The sequence below is a fragment of the Numenius arquata genome, chromosome 4 (assembly GCF_964106895.1).
Source record: "Numenius arquata chromosome 4, bNumArq3.hap1.1, whole genome shotgun sequence".
NCBI classification, from domain to species: Eukaryota; Metazoa; Chordata; class Aves; order Charadriiformes; family Scolopacidae; genus Numenius; species Numenius arquata.
Window position 1 is genome coordinate 8,558,077 of NC_133579.1, and position 16,016 is coordinate 8,574,092.

Below are 16,016 nucleotides of genomic sequence, written 5' to 3' on the forward strand. Positions count from 1 at the left end.
TTGTAAGGTAGCTGAGGCTGCTATAGAAGATCACGCTTTTCTCCCATCTCGTTTCAAGGAACTGAGTTCCAAAAAAGGTTGCCAATTCCAAAAAATCCTCAAGCAGCTCACAGAAGCGAGCGCTCCTGTTCATTCACTCCTTCCCGGGAGCACCTCATTACTACAAGCCAGTTTTCCCTCTGCGTCGATGCAGCTCAGTCCCGTGGCTTTACTGTCGCGCAACGCAATTTCCAAACTTCAACCGAAGCAGTAAGTGTTTGCGTTTTATAAATTTAAATATTATGTGATAAGCAGTTAACGGCTGAAAGCAGGTAAATGGAGTACCCTCTTATGAATTTAAATTGAAAATAATTAATTACATCGCTCACAATACTGCTGAATGCGTGAGACAGATTTGAAGTCGGCAACTAACAGAAATCTTACCAGTTGTCCCTTCCCCTGGACACAAACAAAAGGCTCCACACATCTTTGAAACTTTATTTAATCTCAGACCCGCTGCTACGTTACACCCGTCAGGCTGAAGTTTATTCCCTTCCGATGTTAAAAGTTCTGACAATCAGAATGGATGACACACGGATCCGCGTCCCCCAGTGCCGTGCTGCAGTCGCTATTGGTCCGGTAAGACGAAAGTTTTGCAGTCACTTCCCCCCTTCTCCCCTCAACGCCCCCCCCCCCTTTTTTTTTTTTTTTTAAGGATACCCGAAGCATGGCCTAGCATCAGAGTCACCCTTTTATCTGCAATTTCTATAAATAGGATGAGGTGGAAACTCAGCGGTTTCCTCATTTGTAGGAAAAGTGACATGAATATTCTGTACTTTAACAAATAAACACTTCAAGGCAGGCTTTTGTTCTGCGCTGTTGCAAGCCTTTTAACTTGAGGTAAAAACATCCTCCCTCCCTCCCTCCCTCCCCCCGCGACCACCACCAGGTGTAATAAGTACCAAAGCATTTCTTAGTTTTGATTTTCATCAAGATCTCCAAACTGGCAGATTTTATTTTCACACCCTCTTCACAATAGACAAGATGCTTACCATATATTTAGGATTACAAGTTGTCACTAAAAGAAAACTTTACACAACCACTGTACATTTAGGTTGAAAAACTGTCCTTGCATGAAAAATATACCTAGAAATCAAGTGGTAAACAAGAAAAAAAAAAAACATTAAGAAAAGATTAATGTTTTTATAATGTGCCATTTTCAATTTATCAACTCCTCCTCTACTTTTCATTCGTACTCTGTTTTTACCTATAGTATTCGTTAAGGCAAACAGCTAATCCATTTCTGAAGAGGTGCTGTGGAAATTGTGGACAAACAGCAAACATTTGGCATTAAAATAGATAGCACGTATGTAGCCTCTAGTAATATACATTAAGCATTTTTTTTTCTTGGACTTCAGGATAATGAGAGGGGAGGATGAACATGCTAACAATGTCAAAAAGGCTTAAAATTTAGCGTCCAAGCAATTTCTATTAATGCTTCTGTAGTTTTCAAGCTCTAAGTAGTATAGAATTTATGCAAATGCATTAAAGAATTCTAGCTTGGCAAGTACACCCAAGCAGGTTATTAAACTATATATACAGAAAGTGATAAATACAGAATTAAAAGAGTCCTTCCGCTTCTCTTTATAGCCTTGAAAATTGACAAAAAACTTGAGGACAGCTCTACAATATTAAACATTAGGTAACCGCGGGAGCTGGGAAACCTAACTACACAAACTGATTAAAATACTCAGATGACTTTGTAGTGTTTAATACAATTCAGTTCGGAGTCAAGGGCACAAGACAACATTTAACAAAAATAATCACATCAATTGACCTAGAAATCAAATGTAAATAGATATGAATACAATCTCCAAAATCTGTCTTTAAGTGAACATTAACCATTTATTCAAAGTTATACAAGAATTTGAAGGATAAAGTCTTCTTCTGCAACAGGAAACCGACTTACAAGTTTCATGTCTCGGTTGGATCGAAGTGGAGGCGAGCGGGGCAGGGGGAGGGAAGGGGGAACGAACAAGTTAGTAGCCCCCAGCCAGGCAGCTAGAAAGTAAAAACAGGCTCAACAGCAGCCTCCTCCAGCTTGTTGTCCTCCCTGATTGCCTGCGAGCGTTGCGTTAGTAGCAGCATGTTGAGGGCCAATTTTTATGCCGTTTGCCTGAAACGGAAGTTTAATACACAGCGTAGTTAGTTCCGGACACCAATAGACTCCAAAGGCTTTTTCTTTTTTGTTTGAAAAAGATCACATAGCAAGTTCTAATGTATGCAATAAAGATAGCAAAGTTTATATTTTTTTTTTTAATAACACATCCTTGACGATTATTAAATCAACGTTAAACAGAATTTAAAGGAAGACGCTTTCCTTCTCATTTAAATTCTATCCCTGTGTTAAACTCTGTACCTTAAACTCCTCACCCAAAAACACAGAGCGAGAACTGTATTTGAGTGCTACTTGGCATAAGGCTTTAAAAAAAAACAAAAAAAAAAAAACCAAAAAAACCCACAGCGTTTGCTAGGAACGTATAACCTCTCCCCTCTCACCAAAACGTCCATTAGTTTAATAGTTTAATATAAAACTTTTCCTCTCTAGACAGCATTTCTTTCTGTGTTGAATCAGCTGCGGAGGCTAAGGGCATACGAGTGTTCTGTGTCATCAATAATTTCTGTGATCCCGAAAGACATGGCCACTTGCCAAGAACCCACACACGGCGCAGCTCTTTTCATTCATCAAAATCGCACTTATATCTTAACCCTCACTCCCTCAAGTGGATTTTACCTAAAAATACAGCACTTTGAGAAAAGTAATACAGTAGCTTCAGAAATTAAGCTCTTAAGGAAACTTTGCGTCACAGTAAAGCTCAGATTTATAGCGCTTGGCAGTTGTTCTGCAACAGTAGTAGCCTTGGGGTTTCTGGCACTAGCTCAGTATTGACAGCAGCTGATGTGGTTTCTTTTCGCTCTTTGACTCCTCTTTAATAAAAAGCATGCCCTATGGCTCATTGGTTTTGCCCCCTCTGGGCTGATAGCAACTTCTTGAGGAATCAAGGAGCCAGACTTGGCACCCGGCCAAATAAATAGCACGGACTGTTGGCTCTTGACAGCATATTGCAATCAAAGCTCCATAAGGCACAGTAAAGCAGTCAGCTACTATATGAAACTCGACAGATACAATGAGCACGCTTTTTGCAGACACTCTGATTACTGGCCAATTTATATTGCGCTACCGAGTCTATCCTCTCTAGAAAAAACATTAAAGGAGATTTAAGTTTTTCATCACTACACTGAATTTTAAAAGTGTTTCACCAAAACACCATATACACACACACACATTTCCCAGTCAGAATTAGTGTCTTTGAAGGATTTCTGTTCAAGTCTTATTCAGCTACAAGTTTCCTAATGCAAATACTTTGCACACCACTAAAGTTTCTCATTATTTCCTCTCTAAAGAGCAATATTTTTAATAGTCTAAACTTTCTCATGTCGAAATAGCGAAGCTATTAAATTGAGTGCTGCCGATTCCCTCACTGCTCTTTTAACAACTCTGTGAGGACTATCATGCTTTAGGAGAAGCGTCAGAGTGACAGTCCGGGATGGAGAGCGCACCCATTCCCAGCTCAGGCACAGAACAGAGGGTGGCAGCGTGACATTTCCACACGTGGTTTCACTCGCCACCTCAGCAGTGACATTTAGGGACTCGCAGGATAAAAAAAAATGGGGCACCAGAAATGACTGACCACTTCACACTATCAAATTTAAACTTTTTTTTTTTTAACATAAAAAGCCATACCACATACACGTTAACCGAGAGCTTATAGGATCCTAATATTACTGTACAACCCTAATATTTCTATTTATTATCACTGGATTTGAATCTGCTTTTTCTCTGGCCACGAACCTCTCTCAACTGCTCGAGCTTTCCAACAGCACAATCCTTTCAGAATTGAAGAGAGACATTAGAGGTCCTTCTAGGCCCTCGCACTGCAGAAGTGCTCCCAGCTCTACCTCCCCACCCCCACCCCAAACGAGCAAAGAGACAGGCCCCGATAATCTGTAATTTCAGTAATGTGCACAGGCAAAATGGCTAATCTTTTATTCCCTACAGAATCCAGCCACCTAAACCAGGAACATTTCAAAAGTCTTTTATGTAACTCTCAAAGCAATCCCTCCCCTCCACTGGACAGCTCATGGAGTGCATCTGGCATATCAACATGGTCCCCCATTTACATAGTGGGAAATTATCTTTGAAAACAGATGACACCATATGGAGAAGTGGATGAAAGTGGATTTTCTTCTCTTTTGGGGATTTATATTATTTTGTGATGCTTCATGGATGGATAGGGTCACTTATTTTAATCCATTTTTATCACAATGGCAGACAAGTCTATATCCAAATGGAACAGACCAATATTTTACTGTCCAGCCTTCTAGGGAAGGTGAATTTTGTACATTTAAAAAAACCAAACAAACAAACAAAACCCAACCAAACAAAAAGTGTTCAGAGTACTAAAAGTTACCTCATTATTAATGTCAAAAACTCCTTCCTGGATTTTCTCGTAGATAGACTTTGCGGTGTTAATAAACGCCTAAAACAGAGGGGAAAAAAAAAAATACAATGAATGCGATATCCTTTGGTATAAGATGCACTAATTGGAGTCCAATCTCATTTGCAATTGTTTCAGCGAGACTTTTCCTCCTGACCTCAGCAGGAACAGGTACGACAACCGCATCCTATAACCTTCCCTGAAGTAGCAATGGATCACACGCTGTTTACAGAAACAGTGGCATTTTCATAACAGCTGTATTCTACAATCTGTTGTCCAGTAATTACAGGGGAAAAAAGTGGTTTTTAAGATATATAAATTACTTTTAAATTATTTATTTCTGACCCTTATGGATAGATTGTGTGGCAGATGGCTTCCCCTACCCTTAATATCTTTGTAATAGGCCACTCTAGATTAGAGTGCTTAGCAACATAAAACCACAGGGTACTTACAATGATGATGTAAGGATGCTGTCTGCTGGATGAAACCTTATGCTATCATTTAATATTCACCTAATTTTAAGAACGTATTCTCTTTAATTAATCTTGCACACGATAGGCAATAGACATCTTACTAGTAGAAAGGAGAGCCCCCAGGTTTTATTATGGTTTTTGAAAATCTGTTGTTTTAATTCAGAGAAAAGACTTTGACATTCAGGTCTGAAAAAGCGAACGATATAAATGTTTTTAGTTCAAGTTTACAATCAATGATTCAATTTTTCATCTCTCATTTAACTTTATAGGTCAAGTAATGCCTAAAATAATGTATAATTTAAGAGGCGATTAACAACAGCTAATAATTGCAATCAATATCAAACAGCCAGTTCTTTTTGTTTCGAACTACCAACCCCACACCATGGTACAAGATACGCTATCTGCCGCACAAGCCTATTACAGCAAATACAGATCTAATTCAAATATAAAAAAGTAAACAGGGTTCACGGAGAGGAACAAATCATACCTTTCCTCATTTCTACACTGGAAGCATTTGACTGCTGAACTTGCCACCAGAGCTTTGTTTCCTAATTAACAGGACTGATATGTTTTCACCTTTAAAGGCCTTACAGCTCCCCAGAGTAATCAATCTACTGCAGCTCAATTACTGCACCAAGCACACACCGCAGCCAGTGAAGGAGACTTGAACGACTGCGGCAGGAGCGGAAAGATATGAATATGCATAAACTCTAAGTGGGTGATCGAATCATCACAGAGGGTCATGAGAATTTGCAGCAAAATAATGAGAAGAATTAATCATTGCAGATTCACAAGGCACTTAGGAAGCGAGTTCGTTTTTCAAACACGCGTTAAGAGTTGAAGAGAAAAACTGGCTTTTGGCCAACTACGAATTGATTCAAATTCCTCAGAAATTCAAGTTTTCAATGTAGGAAAAAAAATTTAAAGAACTTATCTCAGTTTCTGATAACACACTAATTACAGTAATGGCCTCATACGAGAGCCTACTGAAAGGTGTAAGCCAAAACCTTTGGAAATTCACACAGCTGGAATCTGTGAGGATACTTGCTTCTCATTCACTGGGACATTAAACAGAACTTGAAGTCTTAAAAATGTGTTATGATAACTTCATGTAAACAAGCACTTAACAATTGGCACTTCTAACAATTCTAGAAGACGTTGGCTAAGTACGCCTAAGCTCTCAGAATTAGTTTCATGAGAATTACATTACATCTATAAAAATTACTTTAGACCAACAAAACTAGAATTTTAACAGACTACAAACTCCAAAGTAACACAACTGAGTATAAAATATCTTCTGGATGCTACACTGAAGAACAGATCACTACAGGAACGCATCTATCCTCACAAAAGACAGTAAAATGCATTGGAAAATAGGGTGCCATTTAACAACACTCACACCCCCCCCCCCAGTTATTACACACGTAGTGTAGAAAGAAAAAGCATTTCCCGAGTTCAGTACGGTTTATTTTAATATTAAAAATATTGCCTAAGAAACCGTTGATCTAAAAAAATCCAAATACTCGATTCATCTTGGTTCTATCATTTCAGTTGCATAATCCGATACCGCATTCCCGTCAGTGATTCTGGTGCACCATGTATTAGGGTTAAAACAGCCCCCACTGTTCATTCTGTGTGGCAAGCTGCCAGGCTACACTCGGTCACATATATATATATAAAAATATATATAAAATTCCTATTTGAAAACAATGGTTTGACAAGAATATAGCACGTAATAAATCTACCTTGTGTTTTCTTCAGCTGGTATGGATTCCAAAAAATTACTACTAATCAGCCACGAAAAGAGACTTGCATCCCTTGAGATTTCCATTTGTTTCTTGCATCCATGTATTTCAAGTTAGCCTACGCTTTGAAGCGTAAGTGGACTCAACCACCTGGGAACTTCACTGCAAACAGCAGTCTACTCACTTTAACAATATCCTAGCAGATTTTGGCATTGCATGCTAGTGCCCCAATTAGTAAGGACAAGAAGGTGAACTCGGTATAATTGACTTTTTCTAAAAATCTCCTTTTATACCGCATGTTCTAACTCTTATCTGGAACACGCAGTCTACTATAAACTCTCAATTATTTATGGGCAGTTTATCCTATTTGCAGATTAACTGAGCCAGGGACGCGGACAGACAAGAGCGGTTTCCCCCTCAAATCCAGTTTGGATTTATTAGATCATGTGCAGGGGCCTGCAAGAACGCAGCTGTAGCACTTCACACTCCAACTTGGATCCAGGTGCAGTTTAGCCACTTCCACACCACACAAGACCTCGACCAGTAAGCCCACACGGGCCCTGCTGGCCGCCGACCAAGCCTACTGTGGTTGCACAGTATGTTCCCGTAACGCGGCTGTTACTAAAGATACTCGAGGTACCTCCACCCCAAACCAGCTCAGGCCCTGGTTTATTCTCCCCAGCCCAGGAGAGGCAGTAACAGATTCAATCTGGGTTTATACTCGGTCACCTGAAAGGCGGCCAGGCCCCAGTACACAGTACCTCCATTACGCATAAAAGGGAGAAAGAGAGATTTTTGCAAAACCAGTATGCTGGACTTCCAAATATAAAAATTCTAGACTAGATTTCAGGAAAATTGAAGAAGACAATGTAACTTCAGGAAAATGTGTATATTTAATGTTTAACTTTTGGTTTTAGTCTCTCTAAATCAGAAATTACTGATGCTTTTATCATAGAATGGTTTGGGTTGGAAGGGACCTTAAAAATCATTGAGTTCCAACCCCCCTGCCATGGGCAGGGACACCTCCACTAGACCAGGTTGCTCAAAGCCCCATCCAGCCTGGCCTTGAACACCTCCAGGGATGGGGCAGCCACAGCTTCCCTGGGCAACCTGTTCCAGTGTCTCACCACCCTCACAGGAAAGAATTTCTTCCTGACATCTAATCTAAATCTCCCCTCTTTCAGTTTAAAACCATTCCCTCTCATCCTGTTGCTCCATTCCCTTTTATACGTGAGACTACAGGATGCATCAGTACCACAGTATCAAAAAAAAAAAGAAGGTTGTATACAAGTTATTCAGCGATTTGTTTTAATATAGCATGTTTTTCGATTGTCTTCCCATTAGAACTAGGTTCTCAAATAACAGTAATACCCTGCCGAGGAAAACTACATTACTGTACGAGTGGAAAAGCGAGTCTTGTAAGATGTGATCTGCCTGTTGTGTCACAACCTGCACCTACCTCACAGCTAATGAAGGATGTTTGAGTCACAATATACCAGTATAATATCACTTTAGATGATCTGTGTGAGGAGTTCCCTAGATCACATTGCTACATGGGAATCAAGAAGTCAAGTCTCTCAATGCTCACCTCAAAAAAACAACCCAAAACACAAAAACCCAACTACCAAACAGTACAGATGCTGCATTTAGGATAAATTAATCCTAAAAAAAAAAGAAAAAAAAAAAAACAAAACCCTGAAGGCAGAATTAAATCAACTTCAACATCCATTTTGTCACACAAAATAAGTAAGTAATGTAGGTTTACTACCTTTGAGACAAAACCAGAAGAATGAATTCTGTAACTGGTAAAAACAAGGCAGGAAGTGAGGCAGTAAGTTCCTGATACCTCTGTCTTAACGGCAGTTGGATGCAGGAGTAATAATAAACTAAGGGCACCAGAATGAGAGTTATAGAACAGCTACATTTAGTTTTCACTTGGCAGATGGCAATAATATCTCTTCTCTTTCCCAGAAAGCTAATGCCGTGACAAGTATTTCAGGACTTAGCGACGAGCTGAAAGTAACAGGAAAAACTTGTAAGTGAGCCACTGATACTTTTCGAAACCCGGATTTTACAAGTTCATCTTTGCTTAAAATCAGAATATACCAGGCTCTGCACTGCCAGCTCATGTAACATGCTGCCCTCTGCTGGCAATATTAAACTTAAATACAGTGCTTTGAAATACATGCTTTCTTACAACTAAATGAGGAATGCTTAAAGGTTAAATATCTTACAAATCCTAAAGCGTGACGGTCACCTCTGTGGTCAACCAACACCTAGAATTTCCTCCTCCTTCCCAATTTCCTTTCTTATCTTTCAGCAGTAAGATAACAATATAGTTAGATTTCTCTAGTATTAAACAATGCCTTTGGAAACAGTAACAACATGGACCGCAGTTGGATTTACCCCTGGAGCATTCACCACCCCAGTGCATAAGCGGTGCTGGATGGTCACTTCATGGAGTGAGATCCCAAAGCTCCGAGCAGCTGCTTTACGCACAGCAAGACAACACTTTCTACAACTAAACGGTCCTTCAGAAAGCAGCCTAGGATGCTGAACAGGCTACAGAGGGGTTAATTATCAAGCAGTTGCAAAGTGTGATGTAATGAACCTGTACCCCTAAATGCACCCCAACGCATTTGTAGCCTTATATTTGAAGTAAAGGTGCACAAGCACAAACCAGAAGTTGACAGCGATTTGCTGATATGAACCAACTGAAGTGCAATCTTTCTGACAAACTCACTGGGAAGATGCGCGTTACGAGAGCTCCAAGTGTGTTGAGAAGTGCTGCAGTTGCTGCCGAACAGCTGCAAAGGACAGAGCACCGAGGGAAAAAAGAAGATAAAACCCCAGAACTAAGGATCCATCTCTCCAGCAGAATTCACAGCCCAGCAGGCAGCCATATCACACTTTTCATGCTCTTCTATGAAGCCTGAAATCTTTGATTAACTGAGACTTTTTATTCTGATTATGCCTTGGGATGCCCAGAAGTCTCAAGAACCGCGGCAGAGCCAGTGTTCCTTACTGTGCAGCTGGGGCACAGTCCAAGGATTTTGCCACAAGGAGGTAAAGGCTGTGAATTTTCACTGGTGCCAGGTGTCCTGCCCCTTCTCTCTCGCAAAGCTGAGCCAACATGAGCTTCACCTCTCCATTATCACATGGGAGAAACTGGCTGAAGCGTCAGCTTCATACAGCTGAGACATCACAGAACTAAGATTTCAAGGAACTTGTAGCAATACTGATTTTGATACAAGTTAAAATAAACTTAATGTTTTTGTTTGGTTTTGTTCTTTTAAAGTTTCATGAACTAGAAATCCTGCTCTTTTGCAAATTCAGATTACATCTTGTCTGCCGCTTAACCTTACTATAAAAGCTACCAGTATCTTAAGATTTTCAAGTTTTATTAACTAAATCCCTGCTAATTATATTACCAGGTCAAACTACAGTTTGTTTGCCAGTAATTACTTGAGGGGAAATAAAAAACACTTCTAAAAATCAGTTCCAATTTGGAAGCTGTTAAGAATCTCATCTTTCCACAAGATTTTAATTTTTACCCTTCAGAATATTACAAAGGCCATCTTCCTTCCCTTATCTGTGATCAAGTAGTAGCACTATTGAAGCAACAGGGGTTTTGAATATTCATCATCCATTTAAGCAAAAGTATGAAAGAAGCTGCCGGAAGAGAAAATTAAGTTACAGCTGAAACAAAACCATTGAACGACCATCCAGCTACATGGAGCAGAAGTGCTCCATTGCTCAGTCAAAACCGTTACTCTATTCAGATTTAATCCTAAATAATGATTCCATTATTGCATTCTATTTATGTGCAGACAACTTGGAATAACAAAGACGATACTCTTCAGATGAAAGCTTGGCATAGGGCTATATAATCCCCTCCATATGGGAAACAACTTACTAAAACCAACTCTCCCACCGGTACAACTCAAGTGAGACCAGCTTCTGAACAGTGATGGTGTCTAGTACTGGTTTGACCAGTATACAGGAAACTCTCCCACTTCAGGTTGATCACATTGATCATTACTAAAAGTAGCAGTCTGGAGCGCAAGAAGAATGCACAAAGATATTGCAGATTCCCAAATAAAGCCAAGTATCTTTACTTCTTGAGAATCAAGAGAATATAAATGGACTCAAATGAATAATATTCCGGGGACACAAAGAGAAGTGCTGTAGGGAACTGCACGGTCACCCTGAGTTTGTGCAGGTGATTCTGTTCTGCCTCTACAAGTGTCAGACACTGCCCAAGCAGAAAGTACTCAGCAAGCTCGGAACTGCAGCTGTCAGGTAAGACTACAATTTACAGTCATATACTGTTGTTGAGCTACCGATGAAAAAGCCAATGTGATAAAATTGTTAATGCCTCTTGCGAATGAGGAAAAAAAAAAAAGTATTACTTGTAGTTTTAATGCAAGGTGGGAAAGTGACTGACGGTATAATTAAAACAAGTGGAAACATGACTTATTTGTATTCAAGTGAAAAGCCTACTGATAGGCATCACTGTGCTTTCTTAGAAAAAAAAACCCACAAAACATAAGCGGCACTGAATTCTGCAAACAGTACTTCAGAGCGTACATCCCCCATCCACAATTAAAGAAAGTACAACAGATATGATAACCAACATTCGAAAAGTTAACACTAGATTCCTTTCACTGTGAATTAAAAACAAGTTCAATGTTTCAGGTTCAATTTAACTATGCTTTCTACTGGGAGAAAGCCAAAAGCCATGCTTAGAGTGCACGTTACTGAACATCTCCAAAACATACTCAAGATTTTTTTATTTTCTTAAAACAAAATTGTAAAGAAAGAAATGCACTAGTGATACTTGGGCCCCTTACTACAAAAAAGACACTGAGGTGCTGGAGTGGGTCCACAGAAGGGCAACGGGAGCTGGTGAGGGGTCTGGAGCACAAGTCTTATGAGGAGAGACTGAGGGAGCTGGGGTTGCTCAGCCTGGAGAAAAGAAGGCTGAGGGGAGACCTTCTCACTCTCTACAACTACCTGGAAGGAGGGTGTAGAGAGGCGGGGGTCGGTCTCTTCTCCCAAGTCATAGGCAATAGGACAAGAGGAAATGGCCTCAAGTTGCACCAGGAGAGATTCAGATTGGATATTAGGGAAAATGTTTACACGGAAAGGGTTATTAAGCACTGGAATGGGCTGCCCAGGGAAGTGGCTGAGGCACCATCCCTGGAGGTATTTAAAAGACGGGTTGACATAGTGCTTAGTGACATGGTTTAGTGATGGTTTTTTATCAGAGTTAGGTTGATGGTTGAACTAGATGGTCTTAAAGGTCCCTTCCAACCTAGACAATTCTATGATACAGCTTAGAAATCACTGAGGAAGAAAAGCACAAAAATTCCACTGTGTTTTGGTAGCTGGGTACCTTGATAGCTTTACACAGAGGCTAAAAGGAAGTCAACAACATCCCCTCCACCCCCGTCGAAATAAATGATACTGCTGAAGAGACCAGTATAACTGGCCTTGAACTGCAGTCAAGTTGTACTTCCTGTGCTTAACCCCCCATGCCCAATAATCCTTCTATCCTCCCAATTGATTCAGAAACTCTTCTCACCCAATCCCATTCCATATCAAACACAACAATTTAAGTCTGTGACCACAATGAATTCTTAGAAGCCTCCACAGAAACTATGAAGGAAGAGCCTACATCTACTCCCCGCTCCCAACTATCAACTATCTATTGTGCAAACAGGGTATAAACATCCCCTTGCACAGGATAAACAGCTCACAGGATATTCTCCACTGCTAAACATTTCTATCCAAGATGTAGGTTATGAGACCTCACCCAGAAGAGCACAATACACGTTTTTAAATTGTCTTAAGACCAAGCACTGAAGAGGTCAATGTACTGCTACAGCTACAGATTAACTAAGGCATTACACAGTGTGGAAATCAGGTTTAAGCAAGGGAAACAGCTTAACACGTTTGGCCAGGATAAATGGATCATAGATGGTTTGGGCTGAATGGGACCTTTAAAGGACATCTAGTCCAACCTCCCCTGCAATGAACAGGGACATTGTTAACAACATTATGCTGTTCAGAGCCCCATCCAACCCAACCTTGAATCTTTCCAGGGATGGGGCATCTACCACCTCTCTGGGTGACCTATGCCAGTGTTTCAGAACCTTCATCGAAAAAAATTTCTTCCTTATATCTAGTGTGAATCTCCCCTCTTTTAGTTTAAAGCCATTACCCCTTGTCCTATCATGAGAGGCCCTATTAAAAAATTTGTCCCCGTCTTTCCTGTAGGCCCCCTTTAAGTACCAAACAGTTGCAAAAAGGTCACCCTGGAGTCTTCTCCTCTCCAGGCTGAACAACCCCGACTCTCTCAGCCTGTCCGCACAGGAGAGGTGCTCCATCCCTTTGAGCATCTTTATGGCCCTCCTCTCGACCTGCTCCAACAGGTCCATGTCCTTCCTGTGTTGAGGACTCCAAAGCTCGACCAGTACTCCAGGTAGGGTCTCACCAGAGTGGAGCAGAGGGAGGAGAATGAGTTCCCTCAACCTGCTGGCCACGCTTCTTTTGATGCAGCCCAGAATGTGGTTGGTTTTCTGTACTGTGAGCATACATTGCCGGCTCAAGTTGAGCTTCTCGTCCACCAACACCCCCAAGTCCTTCTTCGGGAGGCTGCTCTCAATCCCTTCATCGTCCAGCCTGGATTGATACCAGGGGTTGCCCTGATCCACAGGCAGGACCTTGCACTTGGCCTTGTTGAACCTCATGAGGTTTACATGGGCCTACTTCTTGAGCCTGTCCAGGTCCATTGGGATGGCATCCTTTCCCTCAGGCGTGTCAACCACACCGCTCAGCTTGGTGTCGTCTGCAAACTTGCTGAGGGTGCATTTGATCCCACTGTCTACATCATTGATGAAGATACTGAACAGTACTGGTCCCAATACAGACCCCTGATATTCTTAGGAAATTCTTCCTCATTCTACTTTGGACAGATACCTCGAAGTTGGATATATTTCTCTTAAATGGGTGGAAGGAGAGTTTAAGCCCTGGATACTGTGCAGCTTCTTCGTTGTCACTTTTCCTGGAAATCACACCTACATTAGTTCCTTCAATACCCAGAAATACCCTTCCATTGCTACTTTGTTTTGTATAGCAACCACTAAGCAACACAACACAGGCACAAATGCAGCAGCCTGAGGCTCTGTTAGTCAACTACATGATCTCAGTATGGTGAAATCCCTCTTTCGGGAAGGGAAAGAGGAAACAAGACATCACTCGTTATCTAGGAATGTTCTAGCCTGTTACATCTATGCAGTTCCATACATACAAATGCATGTGCCTTACAGTAACAGTGTCTTTCTCCAAAGCACCCTTTTTGAGTAGTATTTCCTACTGATGGATGAAGGCTGGTAACTGAATTAAAAATGAATCTTAAATGTTAGCTTTATCACTCTATGACTTAAATACAGAGTAGAGAAAAGAACAGAGGCCTAATAGGTGCGCGTAATTCCTAAATATTTCTGAAACTGTATTCATGTAAACTTTTGTTTGCGTAACTCTGCTGGTAACTATCGTTTCGCTCTGGAGCTATATCCTTCTCTCAAGTAAAATCACCTGCTCTTTCAACACCACTGACGCTCTCTCTTTTATGGACATGTTTGACTTTAAAGATTTCTACAGGTATCCTGACACTGTAATGGTTAACTACGTAACCCACGTGCGATACACTATAGTCACCAGTAATTTACCAGCATGGATTAAAAATGCTGTTGAGTAATCAAGGGGATATTCCTTCCCCTCCAAGCTCCACAGCATTTTTTCCCCCTCATTCCCCAATAACCTCCATACAATTAAAGAGAGCCCCTGTGACCCCACTAGTTCTATCTAAAAAGTCTAGTACTTTCGCAAAAGATAAGCATTTCAAGACTCAAATTAAAAGCATAAAAAGTATTTTGACAATTTATCTGAAACCTAAGCAAGTAGAAGTGCAAAATGCGTTTGAAAATATCTGACATTTTAATCCAGATGCAAATTCAGAGACTCGCAATGTCCAGCTCTTTAGGTCCAGCGTATTTCCATAAGTGCAAAACTTCAACATTATTACTTTCTTAGCCCTCAGTTTCCCAAAGCAGCCAGTAAACATGTTCCCCATTGCCACTGCATAAGATAACATTTGGAGACACAGGGCCACAGACTTCTTCTGCTTAAAAATTAATCTAATTTCAGCTGAATTACCTCAAACGTTGTTCTTCCTGTTTGGTTTCTACATCCTCAGGCAGTTCCAAAACTATAATTTCTTCGCAGTCCTGAAGTCATGGACTGAAGGTTTGCTGGATTTGCTTCCGTTTCGCATACTTGTTCTTTCCTCAAATGTTGCCCATTCCACAGGATTTATTTCCTCGTTACCTTCTATTTTTTTTTTTTTTGATACTTAACAGTCCAAAATCAGCATTAAAATGAAAACGGTCTCTTCTTTTGTCCACAAAGTGGTATCTTTCACCTACCGTGTCTACTACTTCTCCTCACTTACTTCTACTGGCTCAAAGAGTAAGATTTTGCTCCTTCAGCTGTAACTATTCTGGATCCTGTCACTTCTTTTAGTGTTGACTGAGAATAGGACTTAGGGAATGCATTTGTTTGTCACTAAAAAGGATTATGTCCTTTTCCATCAGAATTTGAAAGTTAGTACACGCACACAATCACTCACTCGTATCATCAGGAGAGGACTCGATTTGATCCTTTTTGAGAAAGGATCTATGCTCTCTATGCTCATTTTCCTCCTGATAAACAGAGATGCATTAGGTACTGGACAACTCATTCACCAGCACGTATTTTTTGACATGGAGAGAGGTGCTAATGTTAGAATCGGGTAGTAACAAGCCAGAATGAAGTCAGTGAAAGCTGTTTTCTCCTCTTATTATAACTTTTCAAAAAAACACTAAATATTTCAAAACTAGAGGGCTTTACCACCAAAAGAATACCATCAGTTGTCCACCATTTTTGCATTTAGAACAATTTTGGAAGAGAGTAACGGCAGATTACGTAGTATGAGAAGCTGAACTGTGTCATGCTATTATAGAAAAGGTTAGTAAGCGGGGACGTACGAACAGAGTATTGGCTTGAAAGACATGTGAAGTAATCTTTCTGCTTTACACAGCACTAACATCTCAGCTGGAGCTCTTTGTCCACCACTGCACTGTGGCTGGCTGGGATGGAGTTAGTTTTCTTTACAGCAGCCTGTACGGTGCTGTGTTTTGGATTTATGTCTATAA

General features: G+C 40.6%; 1 protein-coding gene across 1 annotated transcript in view; it reads right to left on the bottom strand.

The window, feature by feature from the left end:
• Positions 1-458: 458 nt before the first annotated feature.
• RAB2A (RAB2A, member RAS oncogene family) overlaps positions 459-16,016 on the bottom strand; it is a 45,152-nt gene continuing 29,594 nt past the window's right edge. The window contains exons 8-9 of the mRNA XM_074146121.1: positions 4,512-4,580; positions 459-2,155 (exon numbers count right to left, since the gene is read on the bottom strand). Of these exons, the coding sequence (XP_074002222.1) occupies positions 2,060-2,155; positions 4,512-4,580 (165 nt within the window). The 3' untranslated portion in view covers positions 459-2,059. The remainder of the gene's footprint in view (positions 2,156-4,511; positions 4,581-16,016) is intronic.